This window comes from Emys orbicularis, chromosome 1 (genome assembly GCF_028017835.1).
Source record: "Emys orbicularis isolate rEmyOrb1 chromosome 1, rEmyOrb1.hap1, whole genome shotgun sequence".
Taxonomy (NCBI): domain Eukaryota; kingdom Metazoa; phylum Chordata; order Testudines; family Emydidae; genus Emys; species Emys orbicularis.
Window position 1 is genome coordinate 361838711 of NC_088683.1, and position 21658 is coordinate 361860368.

At 55.1% G+C, this 21658-nt stretch overlaps 1 protein-coding gene across 1 annotated transcript in view; it reads right to left on the reverse strand.

The window, feature by feature from the left end:
* Positions 1–21658, reverse strand: part of PDE2A (phosphodiesterase 2A) — a 380786-nt gene that overhangs the window by 69428 nt on the left and 289700 nt on the right. Inside the window, exons 5-6 of the mRNA XM_065409992.1 lie at positions 5201–5310; positions 4347–4402 (exon numbers count right to left, since the gene is read on the reverse strand). Of these exons, the coding sequence (XP_065266064.1) occupies positions 4347–4402; positions 5201–5310 (166 nt within the window). The remainder of the gene's footprint in view (positions 1–4346; positions 4403–5200; positions 5311–21658) is intronic.

Below are 21658 nucleotides of genomic sequence, written 5' to 3' on the forward strand. Positions count from 1 at the left end.
CGGGGCCAGGATCCTGCTCTGACCTACACAAGTGATTTGCCAACCGGCTCAGAGCTCCCCGTGCCGGCCGCTGCGGCACATCATGCTGGCTGGGCGAAGAAGTAAATTCACCCCAATACATGACGGGTGGCAGAGCGTGGGTGTGTGGAGAGATCACAAGACTGCGGTGTATGCATCAACAGTTTTGCACCATGTGTCTCTTGTGATCACGTTTTCCCTGGCGCCCGGTAAGACACGCTCGGGTTCATTAGCTCTCTTCCTCCAATTCACAGTAGCGGCTCTCGGCCACCCACCAGCTGCCCATCGCTCACACTAGGTACCCGGGAAATGACAATCACCCGCACACCTGAAAAGAGACGTCGGGGGCACTGACAGAGAGGAGACAGCGTCCACTCCTGCCTGAGCTGCAGCGTGCCCGGGGCAGCCAGCCGCAGTCCTCAGCTCTCAACCCCCAGACTCACAGGGATTTGGGGTTCGGTGCTACCTTTGCAGCTGGAACTCATCTTACACTTGTGGGCCAAGTTGGGGGTGTAGAACTCGCACTTGTGTGTTGGAGCACGTGTTTGTTGGAACATGTACCCCTCTGTGTTACTGCACATGGGTTAAAACATGTACCCCTGTGTGTTACAGCATGTGTGTGTTACAACATGTACTCCTGTGTGTTACAGCATGTGTGCTAGAACATGTGCCCCTGTGTGTTACCGTACATATATGTTAGAACATGTACCCCTGTGTTGCTGCACATGTTAAAGCATGTACCCCTGTGTGTTACAGCACGTGTGTTGGAACATGTACTGCTGTGTGTTACAGTACGTGCATGTTAGAACATGTACCCCTGTGTGTTACAGCATGTGTGCTAGAACATGTGCCCCTGTGTGTTACAGTATGTGTGTGTTAGAACATGTGCCCCTGTGTGTTACAGTACTTGTGTGTTAGAACATGGACCCCTGTGTGTTCCTGCACATGTATTAAAACATGTGCCCCTGTGTGTTACAGCACATGCATTAGAACATGTGCCCCTGTGTGTGTCTGTCTGTGTAACACCATCTGTCTGCCATGCACGTGTGTGTGACAGCACATAGGCAAGTGCGTGGCAGACAGATAGGGCTACACACAGAGAGAGGCTGTGGGTATTTTCTTTGCTTCTCAATTCCAATCCCCTTTCCCCCTCTTTCAGATTGGTGTGTGTGTAGCTCCTAGCTCGTTACTGTCTCTAATTAATTAGCGCTTTGCTCTTAGCAACTGCTTGGAGGCTGACAATATTGACAAGCTGGGCCAGAACGGCATCCAAGAACGGCACAGTAAAAACTCCTCGCTCTTCATTGTTCCAAGGAGCTGAACTGGTGCCAGGCGCTTTCCATGGGAAGCAGCGAGGGCTCCGAGAAATCAGGCATCGCCAGCGAGCTAATGGGCTGTTTGCTCTCCTAAATCAGTCATTAAGTAACGGAATCACCTGCTCTCGGGGGGCCGGCTGCCACTTGGAAGTGGCATTAGTGAATTAGAGCGTGAGCTGTTTGAGAGGAGAGGTGCGGTGTGAGAGTCGCTGAACGGGCTAGGGTGGCTCGGATTGGCAGATCTTCCCACGGAGCTTCCCTCCCCTGGAGTCTCCGGACGGGTGCTGGATACAGTGGGGAAAGCAACTGAGCAAATATCCCAGGCCGAGCTCTGACTCCGAGGAGGAGGAAGAGCTGAAGACTCATTGGCGTCTGTGTCCCTGTTGCTATTGGTGTTTTACGGGGATGGGCACCAATGCCAAGCCCTTAGACAGCCTTTTAAGTGTGTCTCCGTTAGGGTTTTATGCCAGATCAGCTTAGTGAAACTGGCGCAGCTCTTTCAGCACAGGGCAGGTCGCCTAATGCAGTGACTGTATTTCCATAGTGCCTGTGGCGTGGAAGGAGCTGGACAGACCAGGGACATGACCCAGCACCTGTCCCTGGGAGCCAAAATTGGACGGAGCCCCACGGAGCTGCACGTGCGGCCTCTTTGGGGCTAGATCTGAACTCTGCCATTTGGGAGGTGGGGACGGGATGGAGGGAAAAAGGGGCTGAGGATGGACAGAGAGGGGAAGGGTGCAAGTGTGCCATGCAGAGGTGGCTTTGACAGCAGAGGTGGCTTGGTGCGATGGGCATAGGGCTGCACAGGACTGCCTAGGTCCCCTGCTACTGCAGGCAGCCCTGTCGTACAATGCTGGTCCGAAATCTACGGAGCTGTCTTAAAACTACCCTGTAACCGACCATCCGCCCAGCAATGGACACTGCTAACTGGGATCAGCCCTCTCCAGCCTGTGACAGCCATTTGTCTCTTTTCGACACTCTGGTGACGCTTGTCTAGCGTGTCACGCCAACAAAGTCCCCCTGAACTGAACAGCCTGGGTCGCGTGTGTGAAAGGGCATACGTGTACATCACATATGTAGGACCTCGTGCCTGTGAAAAACCCACGGGAGCTTCCCACCGCTGGCGGCGTGTCTGCCTCGCGCATGGGCCGCATGCACAGAGGTGCCGCGCGGCAGAGAGGGTGAACGTGTCACATCTGTGCGAGCCCATGGCACGTACGTGAACACCCATGCGCGTGAACAGCAGCGGGGCTGGGAGCGCTCCCCAGCGACGGGCCCAACGCGTGAGTTTGAGAAAGGTCAGTGCTTGTTAATCATCTTAATTCCTTTTTAATAAGCACTGGAGAAAAATCTCTTGCTGCTCATCTCGCTCCTTAATCCACTTAAACCCTCCTCTCTCCCTGCTCCTTGGGCTGATTAGCGGGAGCCGTGTTCCCCGATGGCGTCGGGGCCTTTTCAGGGCCGGGCCCAGGCGGCATGTGCCGAGAGGCAGACAGGGGCTCTTAGTTAACCTTGCATTTCATCTCGCCGCCCCCTTCGCGCACGCCTCGGGCTGGGAGGAATCCACTTCAACGCCAGCGTTCAGAAGAACTCCCTCCTGCCGGTCTCCCGGCCCCCGCCGGACCCATTGCAACAGCCTGCTTGGCACCCGGCTGATTGCTGAGTCACCCCTGTACCAGCCAGCCCGCAGCTCCCTGGTGCGTGCAAACCCCTGACCGCACGGGAGCAGTTGACACCAAACGGATCAGCTTACAACCCAGAACAGCCCTGCGGCCAGGCAGGACTCCACAGACATAAGCAGGAATCGAACCCACGGGCCTCTGCTCCAAAGGCACTCACCTACCATCTCCTGCTGCAGTCTAGGGCCTGGTGCAGCTCCCAGGGCATCCCCGAGAGGGCAGCGGAGACACGCCCATTGGCCAGTACGTGGTGCTGTGGCACCGTGGGGAGCGGAGCGGGTAGGGGCCCATGCTGAGTGCTCCCTGCTGAGGACGGGGGTCCAGCGATAGCTGATGAGCTTAGCTTTCCCTTGACTCATCTCAGCAAGGGGCAGCGCATTCACGCTGACTGTTCCTAACCCAGCAGGGGGCTGATCTGTCCGGTCACGGCCAGGCTCCGGTGTGGCCCCGGGGTTCCATTTAATAGAGGAAAAATGACTGGCCCCCTCCGCAGTTCTACCCCTTCGCCCACAGGGGGAGCCAGGGAGCAGCACATGCAGCTGAGCACCAGGGAGCAAGGCACCCTCAGTTCTCCAGCTTCACCTCTAGAGGGAGCCAGCGAGCTTCCGTTCCCACGTCCGCTAGGCCTGGGCTTCCACCAGGCTGCCCCGGGCTGGTCATTGCGAAAGTTAATGGTGAGCAGCGGCAGCCGGGCAGCCCAGAGATGGGTGGGAAGCCGGTGGCAGCCATCCACCCCATGTGCCCCCCAGGAACTAACGCTTGTACGGCCAGGCTTTGTGAGATCTGCCCCCACCCCTGCTCAGCCGGTGGCACCCATGTGAGGACACAGCCATGGCAGGGGGCAATCCTGGGCACCCATGTATGGAGGCCGCCCTCTCCCTGCCACCCCCAGGGTCCTGCGGTGGGCACATCCCATGCACCGATCAGCTTCAAGCTCTGCCTGCAGCTGACGACCACAGGGAGAAGTGGCCCGTCAGTCCCCTGCAGGGACCGGCCCAGGACCTGGGGCAGCAAATCACCCCCCTTTCCACCCGAGCTAAAGCCCAACCCCCTCGGCTAGGGAGCACGTGGCAGGCCCACGGTCTCCGGGCTGAGAGAAGCCAGCGTATTGGTGCTGTGTGGGGCTAAGCAGCCGCTGCGTTCCACGGCGTAGGTTCCTATGTCACATGGGGGGCAGGTGGGGAGTTGGGGGCCTGTCTGCAATGGGCTGTGCAATCCTGCAGCACAGACACCTCCGTATACAAGGCTGGCCCCAGAGCATGTCTTGCTGCCAGTTCCTCTGACCTGCCCCTTTCCAGCTTTCTCCCCTTCCCACTAGCTCCCATTCACTTACCAGGATGACCGCGACCACCTCCGCCGAGTCCTTGTCCACCAGCGGGTTTATCAACACTGCAAAGCAAGACAGCAAAGTCAGCCCGGTGCAGAGGAGACGCAAAACTAGGGCGATAATAGGGGAAGCAGGATGGGGACACGTGCTGGCATTTGCAGACTTGGTGATGTCTGGTGAGATACCACAGATGGGTAGCTATCCATCCATCCACCCCATGTACACTCCTTTCCATCAATCCATCCATCCATCCATTCACCCACCTCATGTACCCCCTCTCCATCAATCCATCCACCCCATGTACACTCCTTTCCAGCCATCCATCCACCCCATGTACCCCCCTCTCCACCCATCCATCCATTCACCCCATGAATCCCAGTCTCATCCATCCATCCCATGTACCCCATTATCTATCCATCCATTCCTCCATTCCATGTATCCCGCTCTCCATCCATCCCATGTACCCTGCTTTCCATCCCTCCTTCCCTCTATCCATTCATCCATCCCACGTACCCCCCTCTCCATCCAACCCATGTACTCCCTTCTCCATCCCTCCATCCATCCCATGAAGTCCACTCTCCATCCATCCATCCACCCCATGTACACCTCTCTCCATCCATCCATCCTCCCATCCATCCCATGTCCCCTCCTCTCCATCCATCGATCTATCCCATGTGCTTCATGGTCTATCTCTCCCACGTACCCCACAACAGAGCTGTTGATTGATCTATCTGTGCCCTGCACGTGTCACTGCAGTAACTGAGCACTAGTCCATCAGAAATGCAGAGGATGAAACACAAGGACTCCTGCTCCACCCCCCCCCACCCCACGCACGTTATCCCGCCCCGGCCTCTTCCTACCTTGTTTATCAGGAGGCAAAGGGGCTGCCAGGCTGTCCATCGGCTTGCCCTGGAGCTCTGACTGGGGCAGCCCATTGCATCCCACCTGCTTCTGCTTGAGGACGGCATCCCTGGAAGCACAAGAGCAGAAGGCACAGCTCTGAGCCAACCTGGGGCACAGACGGTGCTCCAAGGAGAGCTGCTGGAGAATCAGGCACAGGCTTCCCTAGCCACCAGGGATGGGATGGAGACAGCCTGGGAGACAGGCACTCTGACTGGCACCCCTGGCAGTGCCAGAGTGCTCAGAGCTAGCACCTGAGCCACCGGGAGCCCAGGGCCGAGCGGGGCGAGTGGGTGGCACTCCACTTAAGCCAATGGTACGTGCTTCTCTGGCCGGAATTGGGTTAACAAGTTTAGTCTCAGACCCGAGCACTAGAGACGGGGCCAAACGCATCACCAAGGCTGAACCTTGCCCTGCTTGGGGCTGGAATTCATCCACAAACCCAGATTTGAATTTCGACCGTGGGCGTGGCCCAGGCACCGGAGCTGAGCATCCCTGGGACAATCAGGGCCAAACACGCCAGGGGAAAAGCAGGGGGCCTGAACCCCAGCCAACGAGCACTTCATAGAATCATAGAATATCAGGTTTGGAAGAGACCTCAGGAGGTATCTAGTCCAACCCCCTGCTCAAAGCAGGACCAATTCCCAACTAAATCATCCCAGCCAGGGCTTTGTCAAGCCGGGCCTTAAAAACCTCTAAGGAAGGAGATTCCACCACCTCCCTAGGTAACCCATTCCCACTTGTATCAACTGATTGTATCCAATACTCCTGTACTATCACAGTGGATAGAGTGAGGGCTTTTCTGGAGGCAGGTGATACGCTGGTGATCTGTCTCACTGCGAAATGTCTGTATGAACCCTACACTGATATTATGCTTTAAAGTCTGTGACCAACCAAAGGGAGACAGGAGGGCAGGCAGATCTGTCTCCGGTGCAAATTAAGCAGGGTGGAATCAAAACACTGGAAGCCCCATTTACATACGAATCGGCAGGGGGCATAGGAAGTTTCCAGGAAGCAAACAACAGCAGGAAGCCTTCCTGGCTCTTGATACAGAGACTCCGTGGTGATATAAGGGGGCAAAAAGACATTTGTGTGATCCCTCTCTTGCGGGAACACGAAGAAAGCAGGATTTTGAGGCGGGAAGGATGGATCCTGGCTGGAAAAGCCAGTCACGCTGGAGAAGGCGCTGGAAGCTGGGAAACCACCTTGACCAAGAACTCAAGCTGATTACACTGGGGTTTTAGTCTTAGAAGCAGGCTTTACTTTTCTTTGCTTGTAACCCTTCCTGTCGTCACTTCTTATACTTGGCATCACCTAACCCAGAGGCTTTTTGTTTAATAAACGTGTTTCGCTTTTAGTATAACCCCACTCCTGCTGGGAAATAAGAGTGTTTGTCAAACAGCAGTTAAATTAATCAGCGGCAGCGCCGTGACTCCTAAAGGAGCAACACACGTAAGATTGTCTGCGAATGCAGAATGACAGAGGCTGTGCATTGCAGAGAGACATCTCTGAGCAGCTTAGGTCCCTGAATGCCTCTGCTAGGCGCGGTTAAGGCAGATAGCGTCTCTGTCGCGCTGCCTGGAGCGGCTCGCGACCGGGAGTGCCGACCTCAGGGCAGACTGTCAGAACACAGGGCAGGCGCCCCTAACTGGCGGTGTGCTCTGTAATTAGATTGCACCAAGCCAGAAACAAATGTGAACTCTTGGGTCACTCTACCAGGCTTACCACGGAGTCGCAGAAAGTCCCCTTAGACACCCAGACAAACTGGACTTCGTTATAGCAGGTCATTTACACCAAAAATCATACCACCTCAAGTTTCTCCCAGCCCCCAAAAGACCATCACTTACCCCAGATCAACTGGTACTCCAGATCTGACACCAAAGACAACACTAGCAGGCAAATAAACCTACAGTAAACTAACTAAAGATGTATTAGCTAAGAAAAAAGATTGAGAATTATTGAGAGGTTAAAGCAGGGAAAACGTACACACAGGTGAGTCGTAGTTTGTAATTCCAAACGGTGGCAGTGATGTGATAAACTGCCAGTTCCCCAAAGTCTTTTCAGGGTACCCGGATGGTCTCTGGGGATCTCTGCTTTGCATCTGGTACCTCTCCTTGTAAGAGTCCAGACAGTCCAGAGAGGAAGGATCTTTCTTTGAATCCATTCTTGTATCTTCTTCTGAGAGAAGGCGAGCTGACAGTCTCTTTACCCACTGGGCTTTTCCTTTGATGACGGGGAGTGAGGAGGGCACTTAATCTTTTGACCTCCGACCATCACACATAATGGCCACTTGCTTTGAAATCAGCATTTGCTGTTAAAAGTCCTTAAGTCCTTCATTAGCATTTCCCAAGATGTCTTGGAAAGGTTGCTTAGTCACAGGGTACACACAACGTAAATGTTCGGTATTGCATTCTAACAGGAACAGAGACGTGAAAACAGCACAAGTAACGTCCCATTCGTTTTCATGAAGTTCACTCACCCCATACACTCTTATACAGCTCACCGGTACTTTGATCTATACTAACACACAAGCGAATCGACCCGAATACACTCTAGCAAACGATGGGATAACGTGATTTTAGTCAATTAGGCAATAACGTGCCATCGCTGGTAAAATGAGGGTCCGGCTGGAGATTCTTGCCTGTATGCTCGGGGTTCTACTGATCGCCATATTTGGGGTCGGGAAGGAATTTTCCTCCAGGGTAGATTGGCAGAGGCCCTGGAGGTTTTTCGCCTTCCTCCGCAGCATAGGGCAGGGGTCGCAAGCTGGAGGATTCTCTGCGACTTGAAGTCTTTAAATCACGATCTGGAGACTTCAACAGCTGAGTTAAGGGAAAGTGGCGGGGTCAGCTTTTGTGGCCTGCATCATGCGGGAGGTCAGATTAGATGACCACAATGGTCCCTTCTGACCTTAAAGTCTATGAGTCTATGAGTCTAGCATGGCCTGGTCTGCCGGTGCCGCAGTCTGGACCAGTTTGCTGGGGAGGAAGACAGGCTGGCGTGGCAGGGAGCTGACCCACAGTCATATCTTAGCAAAGCTCACTCGCACTAAGGCAGAGATGTAACACCGGGGCCTGCAGCTCCGGCTGTCTCCTAGCAGCATGTTACAATCCCCAAACGCCGGGCTGTCAGAGAGCCAGATCCGAGTCCTGTCATCTGGCCTCAGCTCTCAGCGGGTCACAGAACCGTAGACTCTGACCCACGCCCTCAGCAGGATCCTAGGACCAGCATCCAGAGCGCTTGCTGGCCCGAGTCAGACTGATTCGTGTGTGGACAGAAAAGGGGCTTGGGCTCAAACCGGAGTGACAGCCCAGGCTCAGAGTGGCTCTTCCCGGATGAACCACTCCATCCACACAGGATCTGTGCCCTGCCTGTCACAGTCTGGTCTGCTTTAAAGCTGGCTCATCTAAACTGGTTTGGAGGAGCGCATGTGACTGTGTTCATGTGGTCAAACTCTCGTCCACGGAGCAACAGTGAATGTCTGTGCTAGGTCAAAATCCTGTTCCAGATTTACATGCTGGTCCCCAGTGGATGTCCAGGAGCAATTTCCTCATTAATCACACAGAGAGAAACGTAGTCAGCAATCCTCTAGCAATGGGCATCTCCTTTGTTCTGGAATCTGACAGCCTCTCTCCCCTGGTTGTGAAGATAGAGTCTTTGGGATGAAATGAAATATGACTTATTTCTTTTAACATAGAAAAGAAAAATCCATATGCTCGTCTAAGGGGTGACCTGCCCCCCTGAAATCTCCCTGGGCTGTAGGATATTTTTTCCTGCAAGGAGACTGCATCTCTGATCCTTGCGTGAACCGGGTCAAAGGCAACCACGGTATTGTTACAATATGTAAGAGCCGGCAGGGCAAGGAAATTCGTTTAGCATGCAGTAATTCATCCTTCCCACTAGGGGCAGCACATGCTTGGGTCACCTTTGGCAGACAGTCTCTGCAGAGGAATGTGGGGAGGGAGGGTGCCCTCTGCAGGCAAGGAGGGCTAGAAAGTTAGCAGCTGAGCGGCCCAGGTGTGGCTCTTACGGCTGTGCTATTTAAAGGGCTACCTGCCGCAGGCGGTACTGTCCACCTGCAGGAATGCTGATGACACGATCCATGTCTGAACAGACCTGTCTGTGTTAGCAACCCCTGAGATCCATCACGCCCAGGGCTTGATTGCTGCTTACCGGCCCGGAGACGGAGATCGCGGCTTTCCACGTTGATTGATAACTGTCTCCGGCTAATGTCTATACAGGCAGCTGTCGCACTGGTGAAGGACGCTGGATTGGCAGCCTGGGACAAGGATGTGCTCTGGTTCCTTCCCGGGCAGGAGAAGCGCCAGGACACGCGTGGCTGATACTCACCCTCCGCCAGCCTGACAAGCGCTGACTGGGAGGAACCCACTCGGTATTTCAGTCCCTGGAGCCCAGTCACCGGTCAAGCCTCTGCTGGGACCCTCCACCAGGAGCTCCAGTTAACTCCAGTTGTGCTGCTGGATGGTGGGAACACCCTGTTCCCAAGGGGGTAGCACCAACTTGTGTCACGTAGGTGTCCAGCCAGCCGTCGGGCAGGAATGGCTCTGGCTTGCCCCCGCTGGCTTGGAATTGGTCAAACGCTCTGTACTGCAATCCCAGCAGGGGGCCTGTCAAGGCTCCTTCCCCACTCTGAACTTTAGGGTACAAATGTGGGGGCCTGCATGAAAACTTCTAAGCTTAACTACCAGCTTAGATCTGGTCCGCTGCCACCACTCCCAATGTGCTAATTCCCTTCCCTGGGTAGCCTTGAGAGACTCTTCACCAATTCCCTGGTGAATACAGATCCAAACCCCTTGGATCTTAAAACAAGGAGAAATTAACCATCCCCCCTCCTTCCTCCCACCAGCTCCTGGTGGATCAAGATCCAACCCCCTTGGATCTAAAAAACAGGAAAATCAATCAGGTTCTTAAAAAGAAGGCTTTTAATTAAAGAAAAAGGTAAAAATAATCTCTGTAAAATCAGGATGGAAAATAACTTTACAGGGTAATCAAACTTAAAGAGCTCAGAGGACCCCCCTCTAGCCTTAGGTTCAAAGTTACAGCAAACAGAGGTAAACACCCTAGCAAAAGGTACATTTACAAGTTGAGAAAACAAAGATAAAACTAACACGCCTTGCCTGGCTGTTTACTTACAAGTTTGAAATATGAGAGACTTGTTCAGAAAGATTTGGAGAGCCTAGATTGATGTCTGGTCCCTCTTACTCCCAAGAGCGAACTCCCCCCAAAACAAAGAGCACAAACAAAAGCCTTCCCCCCACCAAGATTTGAAAGTATTTTGTCCCCTTATTGGTCCTTTGGGTCAGGTGTCAGCCAGGTTACCTGAGCTTCTTAACCCTTTACAGGTAAAAGGATTTTGGAGTCTCTGGCCAGGAGGGATTTTATAGTATTGTACTCAGGAGGGCTGTTACCCTTCCCTTTATAGTTATGACAGGGCCACAGATCACGCTGCCTTTCCCTGGTGGAAACTTTGTCATCAAAATGTTTGCCCAGGGAAAATGGCTCCTCGGCCACTGGGGCCATCTCATCAGCTTGGGCAGGGAAGAAAGCTCCCAACAGCTGAGGAATTTTGGTGCCTTTCTTGAGCGATGGGTTTATTCCTCAAGAACCAAACCAGTCCAGCGTAAATCAGACAGATTAACGAGAGCCTTTCCCTTTATTTAGGGTTTTTGGGAATTGCCCAGCCAGGGCCGGCTCTAGGCACCAGCAAAACAAGCTGGTGCTTGGGGCGGCACATTTTTAGGGGCGGCATGGCCGGCGCCAGAATGCCGCCCCTAAAAATGTGCCCCGGCCGCCCTAGCTCGCCACGGTGCGCGAAACAGCTGATTCGCGCGCCGCTGCTCCCCCTCCCTCCCTCCCAGGCTCTCAAGCCTGGGAGGGAGGGGGAGAAGCGGCGCCCGCGCCGCGGCCACTCGGAGTCTCCCCCTCCCTCCCAGGCTCTCAAACCTGGGAGGGAGGGGGAGATCCCGAGCGGCCGCGGCGCGCGAAACAGATGTTTCGCGCGCCGCTGCTCCCCCTCCCTCCCAGGCTTGAGATCCTGGGGGGAGGAGGCAGGGAAGGGGCGGAGTTGAGGCGGGCCCAGGGGTGGGGTAATTAAAAAACGGGGGGGGGGGGGGCGGCCAAAATTGTTTTTGCCTTGGGCGGCAAAAATCCTAGAGCCGGCCCTGTGCCCAGCTGCTCCCAGCAGATCTGGGTCTCAAGCAGGGCCTCCCGGAGGGTGGTATACACAGGTCTCATCTCTGTCTCTGTCTCGCTCAGCTATGCTGCGGGTTGGCCTGTTAGCTAAGGCCCGGGTGATCTGCAGTCTCTCCACTGGTCTCCAGCCTCAGACCCACCCCCTGGGATGCAGCTAATTAGTCACAGGCGGTGCTAAGCCCACCCACTGCCAGACCAGAACAAACATTTTCCCAGCACTTTGTCAGTTTGCTCTAAATGGTCTATTTTTACCCCCTATGAAGAACCGGAAACAGAAAACGAAAAAAAAAAAAGGTTAAATGTTTGATTTTTCCAAACTGAAAATGTGCTTTTAAAAGTGGGGGTTTTGGGGGAGGGCGCAGGTAGGGGGGTTATTGTTTTTTTAAAGGAATTTTTTCAGGATTTTCCGCAAAAAAAGAATTGGGGTTTTTCAAACTATGCTCTTGAGTCATTCTCGGGAAAGGCCCAGGGACTGGGGGAATCACACTGAGCAATAGTTTGAAGAGCCAATTGGGGAGAATGTGGGGGCTGTGCTGGTCTCTTTAGTGGCTTGTTTTAAAATCCTTCTGAAGGTGGCTCTGGGAATCATTGTTGCAAAGCGGGAAAGGAAATTGGTTCTGCTGCGCTTGATGCGAGCCAGTGGGGTGGGGGAAGCGGAGGTTGTAGCCATTGTATGCGTGTCTGCTGCTGGGCACACTGGTGCCTGGGCACACCCCACAGGTGACTGCGTATGGATGCAGACCTCTGGGTCGGACTCCTTGTGCTTGGCTGTGGGGTCGTGTGAGGGTGCAGGTGTGTCTGTGTCTTTGTATAGGAGCGTGATGGTGTGTAATATGCAGGACCCCACACACTGCGTGAGTCTGGCCCCTAAACGGGGAACAGGTCAGACCAGTCCAGGAAGTTCACATAGGGACTGGAACGTTCCCCCAAGTCCAGGCTTCTGATTTGCCTCTAGTGCCCTGGCCCCAGCTGGCAGACAGAATCATAGAATCATAGAAGATTAGGGTTGGAAGAGACCTCAGGAGGTATCTAGTCCAATCCCCTTCTCAAAGCAGGACCAATCCCAACTAAATCATCCCAGCCAGGGCTTTGTCAAGCCAGGCCTTAAAAACCTCTAAGGATGGAGATTCCACCACCTCCCTAGTTACCCATTCCAGTGCTTCACCACCCTCCTAGTGAAAAACTTTTTCCTAATATCCAACCTAGACCTCTCCCACTGCAACTTGAGACCATTACTCCTTGTTCTGTCATCTGCTACCACTGAGAACAGTCTAGATCCATCCTCTTTGGAATCCCCCTTCAGGTATTTGAAAGCAGCTATCAAATCCCCCCTCATTCTTCTCTTCTGTAGACTAAACAATCCCAGTTCCCTCAGCCTCTCCTCGTAAGTCATGTGTTCCAGCCCCCTACTCATTTTTGGTGCCCTCCGCTGGACTCTTTTTAATTTTTCCACATCCTTCTTGTCGTGTGGGGCCCAAAACTGGACACAGTACTCCAGATGAGGCCTCACCAATGTCGAATAGAGGGGAACGATCACATCCCTCGATCTGCTGGCAATGCCCCTACTTATACAGCCCAATGTGCTGTTAGCCTTCTTGGCAACAAGGGCACACTGCTAACTCATATCCAGCTTTTCGTCCACTGTAACCTCTAGGTCCTTTTCTGCAGAACTGCTGCATCGCCGCTCGGTCCCTAGTCCGTAGCAGCCCCCTTCCTCATGCCCCATGTGGGCCAGGCTCCCACTCCCTGGGCTGGGGTCGCTGTACGGGCAGGATCCATCCCAGCCCTGACAATTCCACTCCCTCCGGGCCATCTCCGAGTCGTTTGCACACACCGCAGCAGACGCAGGCATTTGCAAATGTCACCAGCGCCAGCGAATTAAGCTCCTCTGAGCTCCAGCGTCTGGTTGCTGTGTCGCTCCCTGGCAGCTGGGTGGGGCCCCCGGGATCCAAGGAGCAGCAGCCCCAGCTCCCTTGGGAGGGGCTTGCCCCCGCAGAGCCCGGTCCGAGATCCACGCCCGGTGGAAAGGGGCACTGGCAGGGCCCACGGCTGCGTAGCACCTGGGGGAGGGGAGGCGAGGCGCAGCAGGGAAGGGGTTAATATGCCCCTCTCCCCGCACCTGGCTTTGCACCAGCTCTGGCTGGAGCAGTGACTGAAATCCCCAGCCAGGCCATGCTCAGTGCAGTCTGGAGCTAGCAGAAACCTGGCTTTGAGCCCCTTCTCCTTCCCTGTAGTCCAGCCCCCAAACTCCATCTCTTCCTGTCCAGGAATAAGTGAGTGGCACCAGGCCATGGCTGCAGGGCTAACTCCCCCCTCCCCCCTCCCCGGCCATCATGGCACCCAAGTCTGGGCCATGGTCAGGCTTTCGCGGACGTCCCTGGGACACGGAGCGACTCAGCCTCCTGCCCAAGCTGCTGAGAATAGGAGGAATGTATGCACTGCGGGGGGATTGGGGGGGACGGGAGCATGGGGCTGCCAGGAGGTGGCGCCGTTGGGGTGTGGATGCGATTGCATGTGCGATCTCCATGGCACCGGGGTGACTCCGGAGTAACCCCATTGAAATCAGCCGGGTTACTCCACCCACCTGGTGGGTATTAAGGTCACTTGCCGCTTGCCGTTCAAGACTCTGTTTTCGGTTGCTTCTGACTTGGCCACACTTAAACCGCTCGGGCTGAAACGTTCCACGCCGGGGGGCTGCCTCCGGCGGAACCTGGCTGGGAAATTTCAGCCAAAACAGCTCCACCGTCCCTGAGAAAAAGCCATTGGTTTTGCCCCGGTTAAAACAAAAACCAACACGCCGGCTGCCTTTTCTGTGGCTCTGAGCCGCTGGCACTGGGGTCCAAGCCCTGGCATTTTGCAGCGTGGACCAGCTCAAGCTGCAGATCCGAGTCAGAAGGTCTGCGCAGCGCAGTGCGGCCGCGAGACCCGGCTCCAGCCTTCATGAGCCCAGGTTTACAAGGCAGTGTGGACGCTCAAGGATGGCTTGGAAACCCCAAACCTGGGTTCACAATGCACCGACCCTCTGTGCCGGTACCACGGGCAGCACCCCGCTCTCTGCTGCAGACTCTAGGGACTGCTGAAATACAAACGCAATTGTCACAATAATCCGCCTCCCGTCAGCTGCTGCTGGCAAGCTGCTGTTTATCACACCCCGACTGCCAGCTCCAGCTTTCGACGAGCCGTTGTGGCACCAGGCAGCGCCTGGGTCCCGAATCCTCGTGTGCGAGAAGTGTGCAGCCATCCAACGGGCCAGACCGATCCCCCAGATTGGCCCCAACTGTTGTTGTGCAAGTGCATTGAAATGAGCGGAGTAAGCAGGCGGAGTCTGGGGGGCGGGGGGGGCAGATGGCTGGAAAATTAAAGGCGGGGCCGGAGCTTTGTAAGTTCCAAATCTGAGTTTTCAAAATCAAAATAATAATTTAAATGAGGGTTGTTTTTGAAATGACGGAGCCAAATCCTGCCAGCTGCTGGTGCACGCAGCTTCTGCCGGCTGAGTGAGCTCTGGGCTGGAGACAAGTGCACCTGTAACCCTACACAGAAAGCTGGGTGGAGATCCTGGGCCTTTCTGCTCTGAAAGCCCAGGCACCTCCCCACGGAGCTAAGAGACCTCCCAGGTGGTGCAGCCAAAGGGAGATTTTTATTCTGTCTCGACCCAGCCACGCTTTGATTTCATTCCTTCGCATTTTAAAACTAGGAGCTGGCCCCGTCTCTCTCACACACGCGTGGCTAGGAGATTGTGAGCACGCATGGTAGCCTGGGTGTGTCTGGCCAGGACAGTGCCCCTGCGCTCGGGCGGATGCGTGCATGGGACTGTGAGGAGGTGTGGACAGGAGGGCTGTGGATTGGCAGAGGCGTCAGGGTGTGTTTTGGGACGGCTCCCCGATCACGCCCCGTCATTCTGCCCGCCCTCCCCTTCCCACGGCCCAGACGCTCGCGCGTGGGCTGATGACTGGCACCTGCCAGTCATGCCGAGCCAGATGGCTCCTCGCCGGACGTCTCCCTGTAGCGATCCGCCGTCGCCAGCCCCTTCCGGCCCCCCAGCGGCTTCGCGCACGGCCGCCTTTCCAGCCCTGGGCTGTGAGCAGGGAGGGGAGGCCCGGGGGAGCGTTCCGAGGGCACCTCCCTGTCTGCTTGGCAGGGGAGAGGCCACCCTGCGAGGCCGTCTGCTTGCATCCAGGGACAGGACGGGCCCCCCTCCAGCAACTGGAGACATGCGGACATGGCTATCACCGCGCTTCGTTCCCTATGCAGACTCTCCCTTGGCTCACACAGCTGATACCACCTGTGGCTACTGGGGTCCCTGGTTCAGATCCCCACACAACCTCCACTCTCTGATCTCTGCCCTCTGATCCCCGCTCCCCCCGTGTTTGGGTCAGAAACTGAACGAGACGGGAGGCGCAATTTGTGCCCAGCGAGCAGCAGACGCCTGCAAGCCCTGACTCTAACAGGCAGCCAGGGGTGCCAAGAGCGGTCCCGCCTGCAGGGGGCTCCCCTGGGCTTGGCAGAGCTGAGTGTCGTTCATGGCACTGCTTCACAATGGTTTTTAGCAGGGAAGGGCGTTTCTGCCCTTCCTCTCCTCTCTCCAGCCTGGGTCTGTCCCCAGCCACCCCTAGAGCCTGTTATCTCCCAGGTCAGCAGGAGATGGTCCCTGCATGGAGACCGGCTGCTAGGCAAGCCAAGGGCAGCAGGTTCATTGGCTGCAGCTGGCCGGGTGGGGTGTCCGCCTGGAGCTAGCAAAAAACCCCTGCGTGGAAAAGCCGGGATGGAGCATTCGGGCAGCGGGTTGGCTGTGGGGACTCAAGGCCGTATGCAGCTCCAGGTCGCGCCCAGACCGGCCGTGGCCATCGCTGGAATGCATGCAGGACTGGGGCTTTAACTCGGGTCTGCACTGATCACCTGTGGCTGTTACCCCTCTCCTGGTGAGTAGCCCGGAGGGACGATCCGGCCCCTTCCTAGAGGGGCTGGCTGCCCAGGGGACTGGTGACAGGATTCAAGAGCCCGTCCCATCTAACGGCCGGGAGCCAGGCCGGCCTGGCTCCCAAGGGTCGCTACCATCAGGTGGCTAGTCGGTAGCTGGGGTGAAATTGATTGAAGGGGTCCCTGGTGGATAGCACAAAATACAGCCTCCCAATAGGCCCTGCGGCCAAGGATTGAGTGGGCCGTGCAGACTGAACTGCCCCCATGTTAGAGGTGAGTCCGCCAGCTCCGTGGGCTGAGGGCTCCAGCGTCCAGGCTCTCAAGCCGGCGCTCCTATCATTATGTGAAGTACGATAGCGCTGACGAAATCGGGGCCCGTTGTGCTCGGCGCTGCACAGACACAGGGAGAGACGTGCCCCACCTTAAAGGACTCAAAGGAGCTGTGTGTCATGGGGACCAGAGCCCTCAACTAGGCCTCAGGACACCTGGGTGCTATTCCTAAATCTGCCACTGACCCAGCAGGTGACCTTGGCCAAGTCTCTTGCCTCTCCGTGCCTCAGTTTCCCCCCACACCCTCTGTCTTGTCTAGGGCTCTGCAGCAGGGTCGGCCCACCTGTCATTAATTACATTCCTTTGGTCAGGTGTTTTCTTTCCCTTTCCATGCGAACCTGCTGTGGAAACAGCTGCCACATTTCACCCCAGAGGCAGTTGCCTTGTGGTGCTGGGTGATGCAATTCTGAAGTTTGGCGATCTTCTGGGCTAAAAGTTGCTCTCTCCACATAAGGTATTAATCTCTGAATGTGCCACTGCCTCCCAAACGCCAGCTTCTTCACCAACCCCCCCACCCCCCCCCCGACAAGCCTGCTTCTCTGTGTGCCAAACCTCCCCGGCGGGCGACTGGCCCCATCAAACAGTGTTTGGGAATGGGAAAGACCTGGATACACTCAATGAAGCGAGGCAGACGTCCCTACCTGCAGAACGCTGCATCCACAGGGTGCCTTTCCCCTCGATTCCCCTGGGCCAGCCTTCCAATCTCAGAGTCTTTGATAGGATCCATCGGTCCATTTCCCAGTGCCGTCCAAAGCTCTCTCGTTCAGTGCCCCCCATAGCCCAGCAGTGCCATGCGGAGACGCAGCTGGGCTGCTGTACAATGCACCCGCCATGCAGCCCCGAGGGAAGTTTGGGGCAGTTGAGTGGCCGGGGTTTCGGCCAGCGCTCCAGCCTCAGGCCCTGGCCTCTCAGGAGGGGAGCCAGTGGCTGCTTAATGACTGGGAGCACCAGGGCCAGGCCTGCTTGAGACCTTTCCACTGAAACTTTCTTTGGGGTCGGTCGACGAGACAAAAAGTTTCGATTTTCCGATAAAAAACTTTGAAATTTGACCCCTGAAAAGTCTGACGAAAACAAACTTTCCGCCCCTCTCTCATCCAAACGTTCTGCGGAAAAGACCCGCCCCCCTTCCCATGCGGCCCTGCTCGGGATCTTGGTTTCCCAGCTCTTCCGAGAGACAGCACCGCTAGCAGCACAGCGCCCCCTATCACCCCCAATCACGCTCACGGTGCCAGAGTGTCACATCCACATTGCAACTGGTCCCATTCATGGAAAGCTCAGCGGAGTGGCCCTGCTCTGAACCAGCCATCAAGAAGCACAGCGCCCCTGGGCCCAGGCAGCGGGCCAGCAGGGTTAGCCTGCACTGCGGCTGCACGTCCCATCCCAGGTCTGTCCTTCAGCCAGGGCCGGCTCCAGGCACCAGCAAAGGAAGCAGGTGCTTGGGGCGGCCAATGGGAAGGGGCGGCACATCCGGATCTTTGGCAATTCGGCGGCAGGTCCCTCGGTCCATCTCAGAGCGAAGGACCCGCCGCCGAATTGCTGCTGAAGAATGAAGCGACGCCACAGAGCTGCCGCCATGCCGCCGATCGCGGCTTTATCTTTATTTTGTTTTCCCCACTTCGCTGCTTGGGGCAGCAAAAAAGCTGGAGTCGGCCCTGCCTTCAGCATCCTGAGCTCTCAATCTGGCACTAAACCCACCTGTAAAGAGCCAGGGGCTGGGTTAGGGCTCATCTGCAGCGCCGAGACCCATGGATTGCGAGGTGCGCGGGACGCCCTGCCTCAAGTTTGTAGCCGCAACCATCCCAGTGAACTCCCCCTCCCCTGCTCCGTCCAGCCAGCAGCGCCAGACACCGGGATTTGCAAAGGGAGATTAAAGCCAGGCTGCCTCTCCAGACGCTGCTGCGTGCTGCGGCTTTGTTTTTCATTTGGAAGAGCCCCGAGGGCGCTTGAGGGGGGGCAGGATGGGAGAGACACACGCGGGTGGGATTCGTTCCTTTTCATGTCAAGTTTCAATTTGTCTCTGGTTCCGTCTGATCTGGTTTGTTTATGCAATTAAGGGCGGCTCATTGAGGATATAAACGAGATGAAAGAGGCCCGGACGCAGATCAATAGAAACGGTCTCTGATATTTACCCAAACCATCACTATTTCCTTTGTCTTTCCTTTTATACCCGCATAGCCGCACGCTCCAGTCTACGGACGCATTCTCCCGGCCCACACGTGCGGCTCATGTGAATATTAACAAGGCACAGTCGCTCCCGCAGACACCTCCATGGGCCTTCCGACGTGGAGTCGCTTTGTCCCCGCTCCCCTCCAGTCGAGAGAACAAATTAAATCTGGTTTTTTAATTTGGACTTTGTCATTATCTGGGCTTTGGGTTTTTCTTTGTTCGAATCCGCTTCTGATCCCTGCGTGGGGAAAAGGAAATGAAGAGAGGGGACGCCAGTTTCCATGGGGATAGTTCCCATGGGGATACTGAGCTCGGGGCCCCATTGTACTAGGTGGGGCGCAGACACAGAGGATCAGAGAAGTGTCGGGCGGGAAGGGACCTCGAGAAGTCGTCAAGTGCAGCCCCCTGCGCTGAGGCAGGGCCAAGTAAACCTAGACCAGCCCTGACAGGGGTTTGTCCAGCCTGGTCTTAAAAACCTCCAGTGACGGGATTCCACAATCTCCCTTGGAAGTCTGTTCCAGAGCTTAACTCCCCGGAGAGTTAGATAGATTTTTCTAATATCTGACCTAAATCTCCCTTGCTGCAGATTAAGCCCATTGCTTCTTGTCCTACCTTCAGTGGACATAGAGAACTATCAATCACTGTCCGCTTAGCACAGCCCTTAACATATCTGAAGACTGATATCAGGTCCCCCCTCGATCTTTTTTTCTCAAGACTAAACACGCCCAGTTTTTTAAGCTTCTCTCCCAGCTCAGGTTTTCTAAACCTTTGATCATTTTTGTTGCTCTTCTCTGGACTCTCTGCAATTTGTCCGCGTCTTTCCCAAACTGGGGACAGTTCTCCAGCTGAGGCCCCACCAGAACCGAGTAAGGCGGGACAATGACCTCCCGTGTCTTGCATACGACACTCCTGTTAATACACCTGTGATGCTGGCAGGTCGGGTGCCAGCTCATGCCAAGATCCCCATGTCTCAACTGGACACAAACAGAGCTGGAATCCGTCTGGCTCATTTGTGGGGTGATAGTAATGAAGTAGGTATAAGAATTATAAGGAAGTGTCTAGTGTTTAGACTATTGAATGCTTGTGAGTTGCTGCCTGCATTGATCCTATGGGGAATATCTGTGTTCCGGAGGCTTTGGCTACACTACGCAGCTTTTAGTGACACGGCTGTAAAAGGCACGCAGCGTAGCCACTGTTTGTCCGCAGGAGAGAGCTCTCCTGCTGACGAAATACTTCCACCCCCGAGGAGTGGCGTTAGTATTGTCAGCAGGAGAGCTCTCCTGCAGATAAAGCGCTGTTCACACCAGTGCTTATCATTGACAAAACTTTTATCTTTCGGGGACATGAGTGTTTTTTTAAACCTCTGAACAACAAAAGTTTTGTCTTTCAATCGCCCGTGTAGACAAAGCTGGAGTGTGATGTAAAATCTGAGCTGTTGTACTGGGAGCCTCGGGGACTGTGTGAATCACCATGCAGGAGATGGACATTAATTAGAGGGAAGAGCTGTTCTTCTACAGAAATTGTTACGCTCCTTCTGAAGGAGGAGACCCATCCATGCCAGACGGGCTGTGGCTGGAGCTCACAGCTGGAAACTCCCCACATCTGGATTGAGGAATCATCAACCAAAGAACTAAAGACTCTTATTGTTGTTCTACTCTCCTCCCTGTGAAGACAAGTCATGAGAGTGGACTCCTCCCCACAGCTGAATTTGCAGCTCAGCGCACATGCCAGGAGGGGGATAAAAACTCCAAAGGAAAGGAACTAAGGATCATTCTGCTGCTTGGACTCTGGAGGGACAAAGGGTTTCTAGGCATAAGCAAAAGATCCCCAGCTGCTTAGGCAACATTTTCATATCGTTACTATAGGATTGGCTACAAGCACTGGCTTTGGTGTGAGATCTACAGAGCGATGGACGTGGAGTAAGTGACTGGTCCTTTGGGATCAGGAGTAACCTGAACATTGCTGTGATCCTTGGTGTAAGGGGCCCTCTATGGCAGAGTTACACTCGCCTGGGTGGCAAGACAGACGACGTGCCCAAGGGAAGTGTCAGCGACTCCGTATTAAGGCTCTAAGTGGGCCGGAGGAGTTTGCACTCGGTGCAGTTGTTGGTGAAATCGCACTGTTGACTCAGATTCAGTTTGCGGGCCACGCAGCAGTCCTGCCGCCTGCCCACTTACTCCCCGGTTTGTAGCCGGGCATTTGATTTTTCCTTCCTAAGTGCAGCACTTTGCACTTGTCTTTATTGAATTTCATCGGGTTGATTTCAGACCAGTCCTCCAATGCATCAAGGTTGTTTTTGAATTCTAACCTGGTCCTCCAAAGTGCTTGTAACCCCTCCCAGCTTGGCATCATCCGCACATTTTATAAGCAGACTCTCCACTCCTTTATCCAAGTCATTAATGAAAATATGAAATAGTACCAGCCCCTGGACTGACCCCCTGCAGGACCCCACATAGTGAGAGACAGTCCTGCCTCGGAGAGCTTAGACCCAGCCCCTCACAGGAACTTAGGTGGTGTGACAAAGTGGGAACTTTTTGCACTATTTTGATGAGTCCTGTGTGTGCCTCAGTTTCCCCCTGTGTGCTGCACTGCTCTCAGGGCAGGCTAAGAGACAGGGTATGGGTGTCACCTAGCTGTCTGGGCCTGGTGCCCATGTCAAAGGAGTAACTGAGAAGACCCTAGAAAATCTAATTGCCCAGACATCAACAGGTAGCAACCAACTCCAGAAGGAGATGGATTCCCCCATCTCTCGGCAGGGAAGTTGAGCACAATCCCCCAGCTGGAGAACAAAG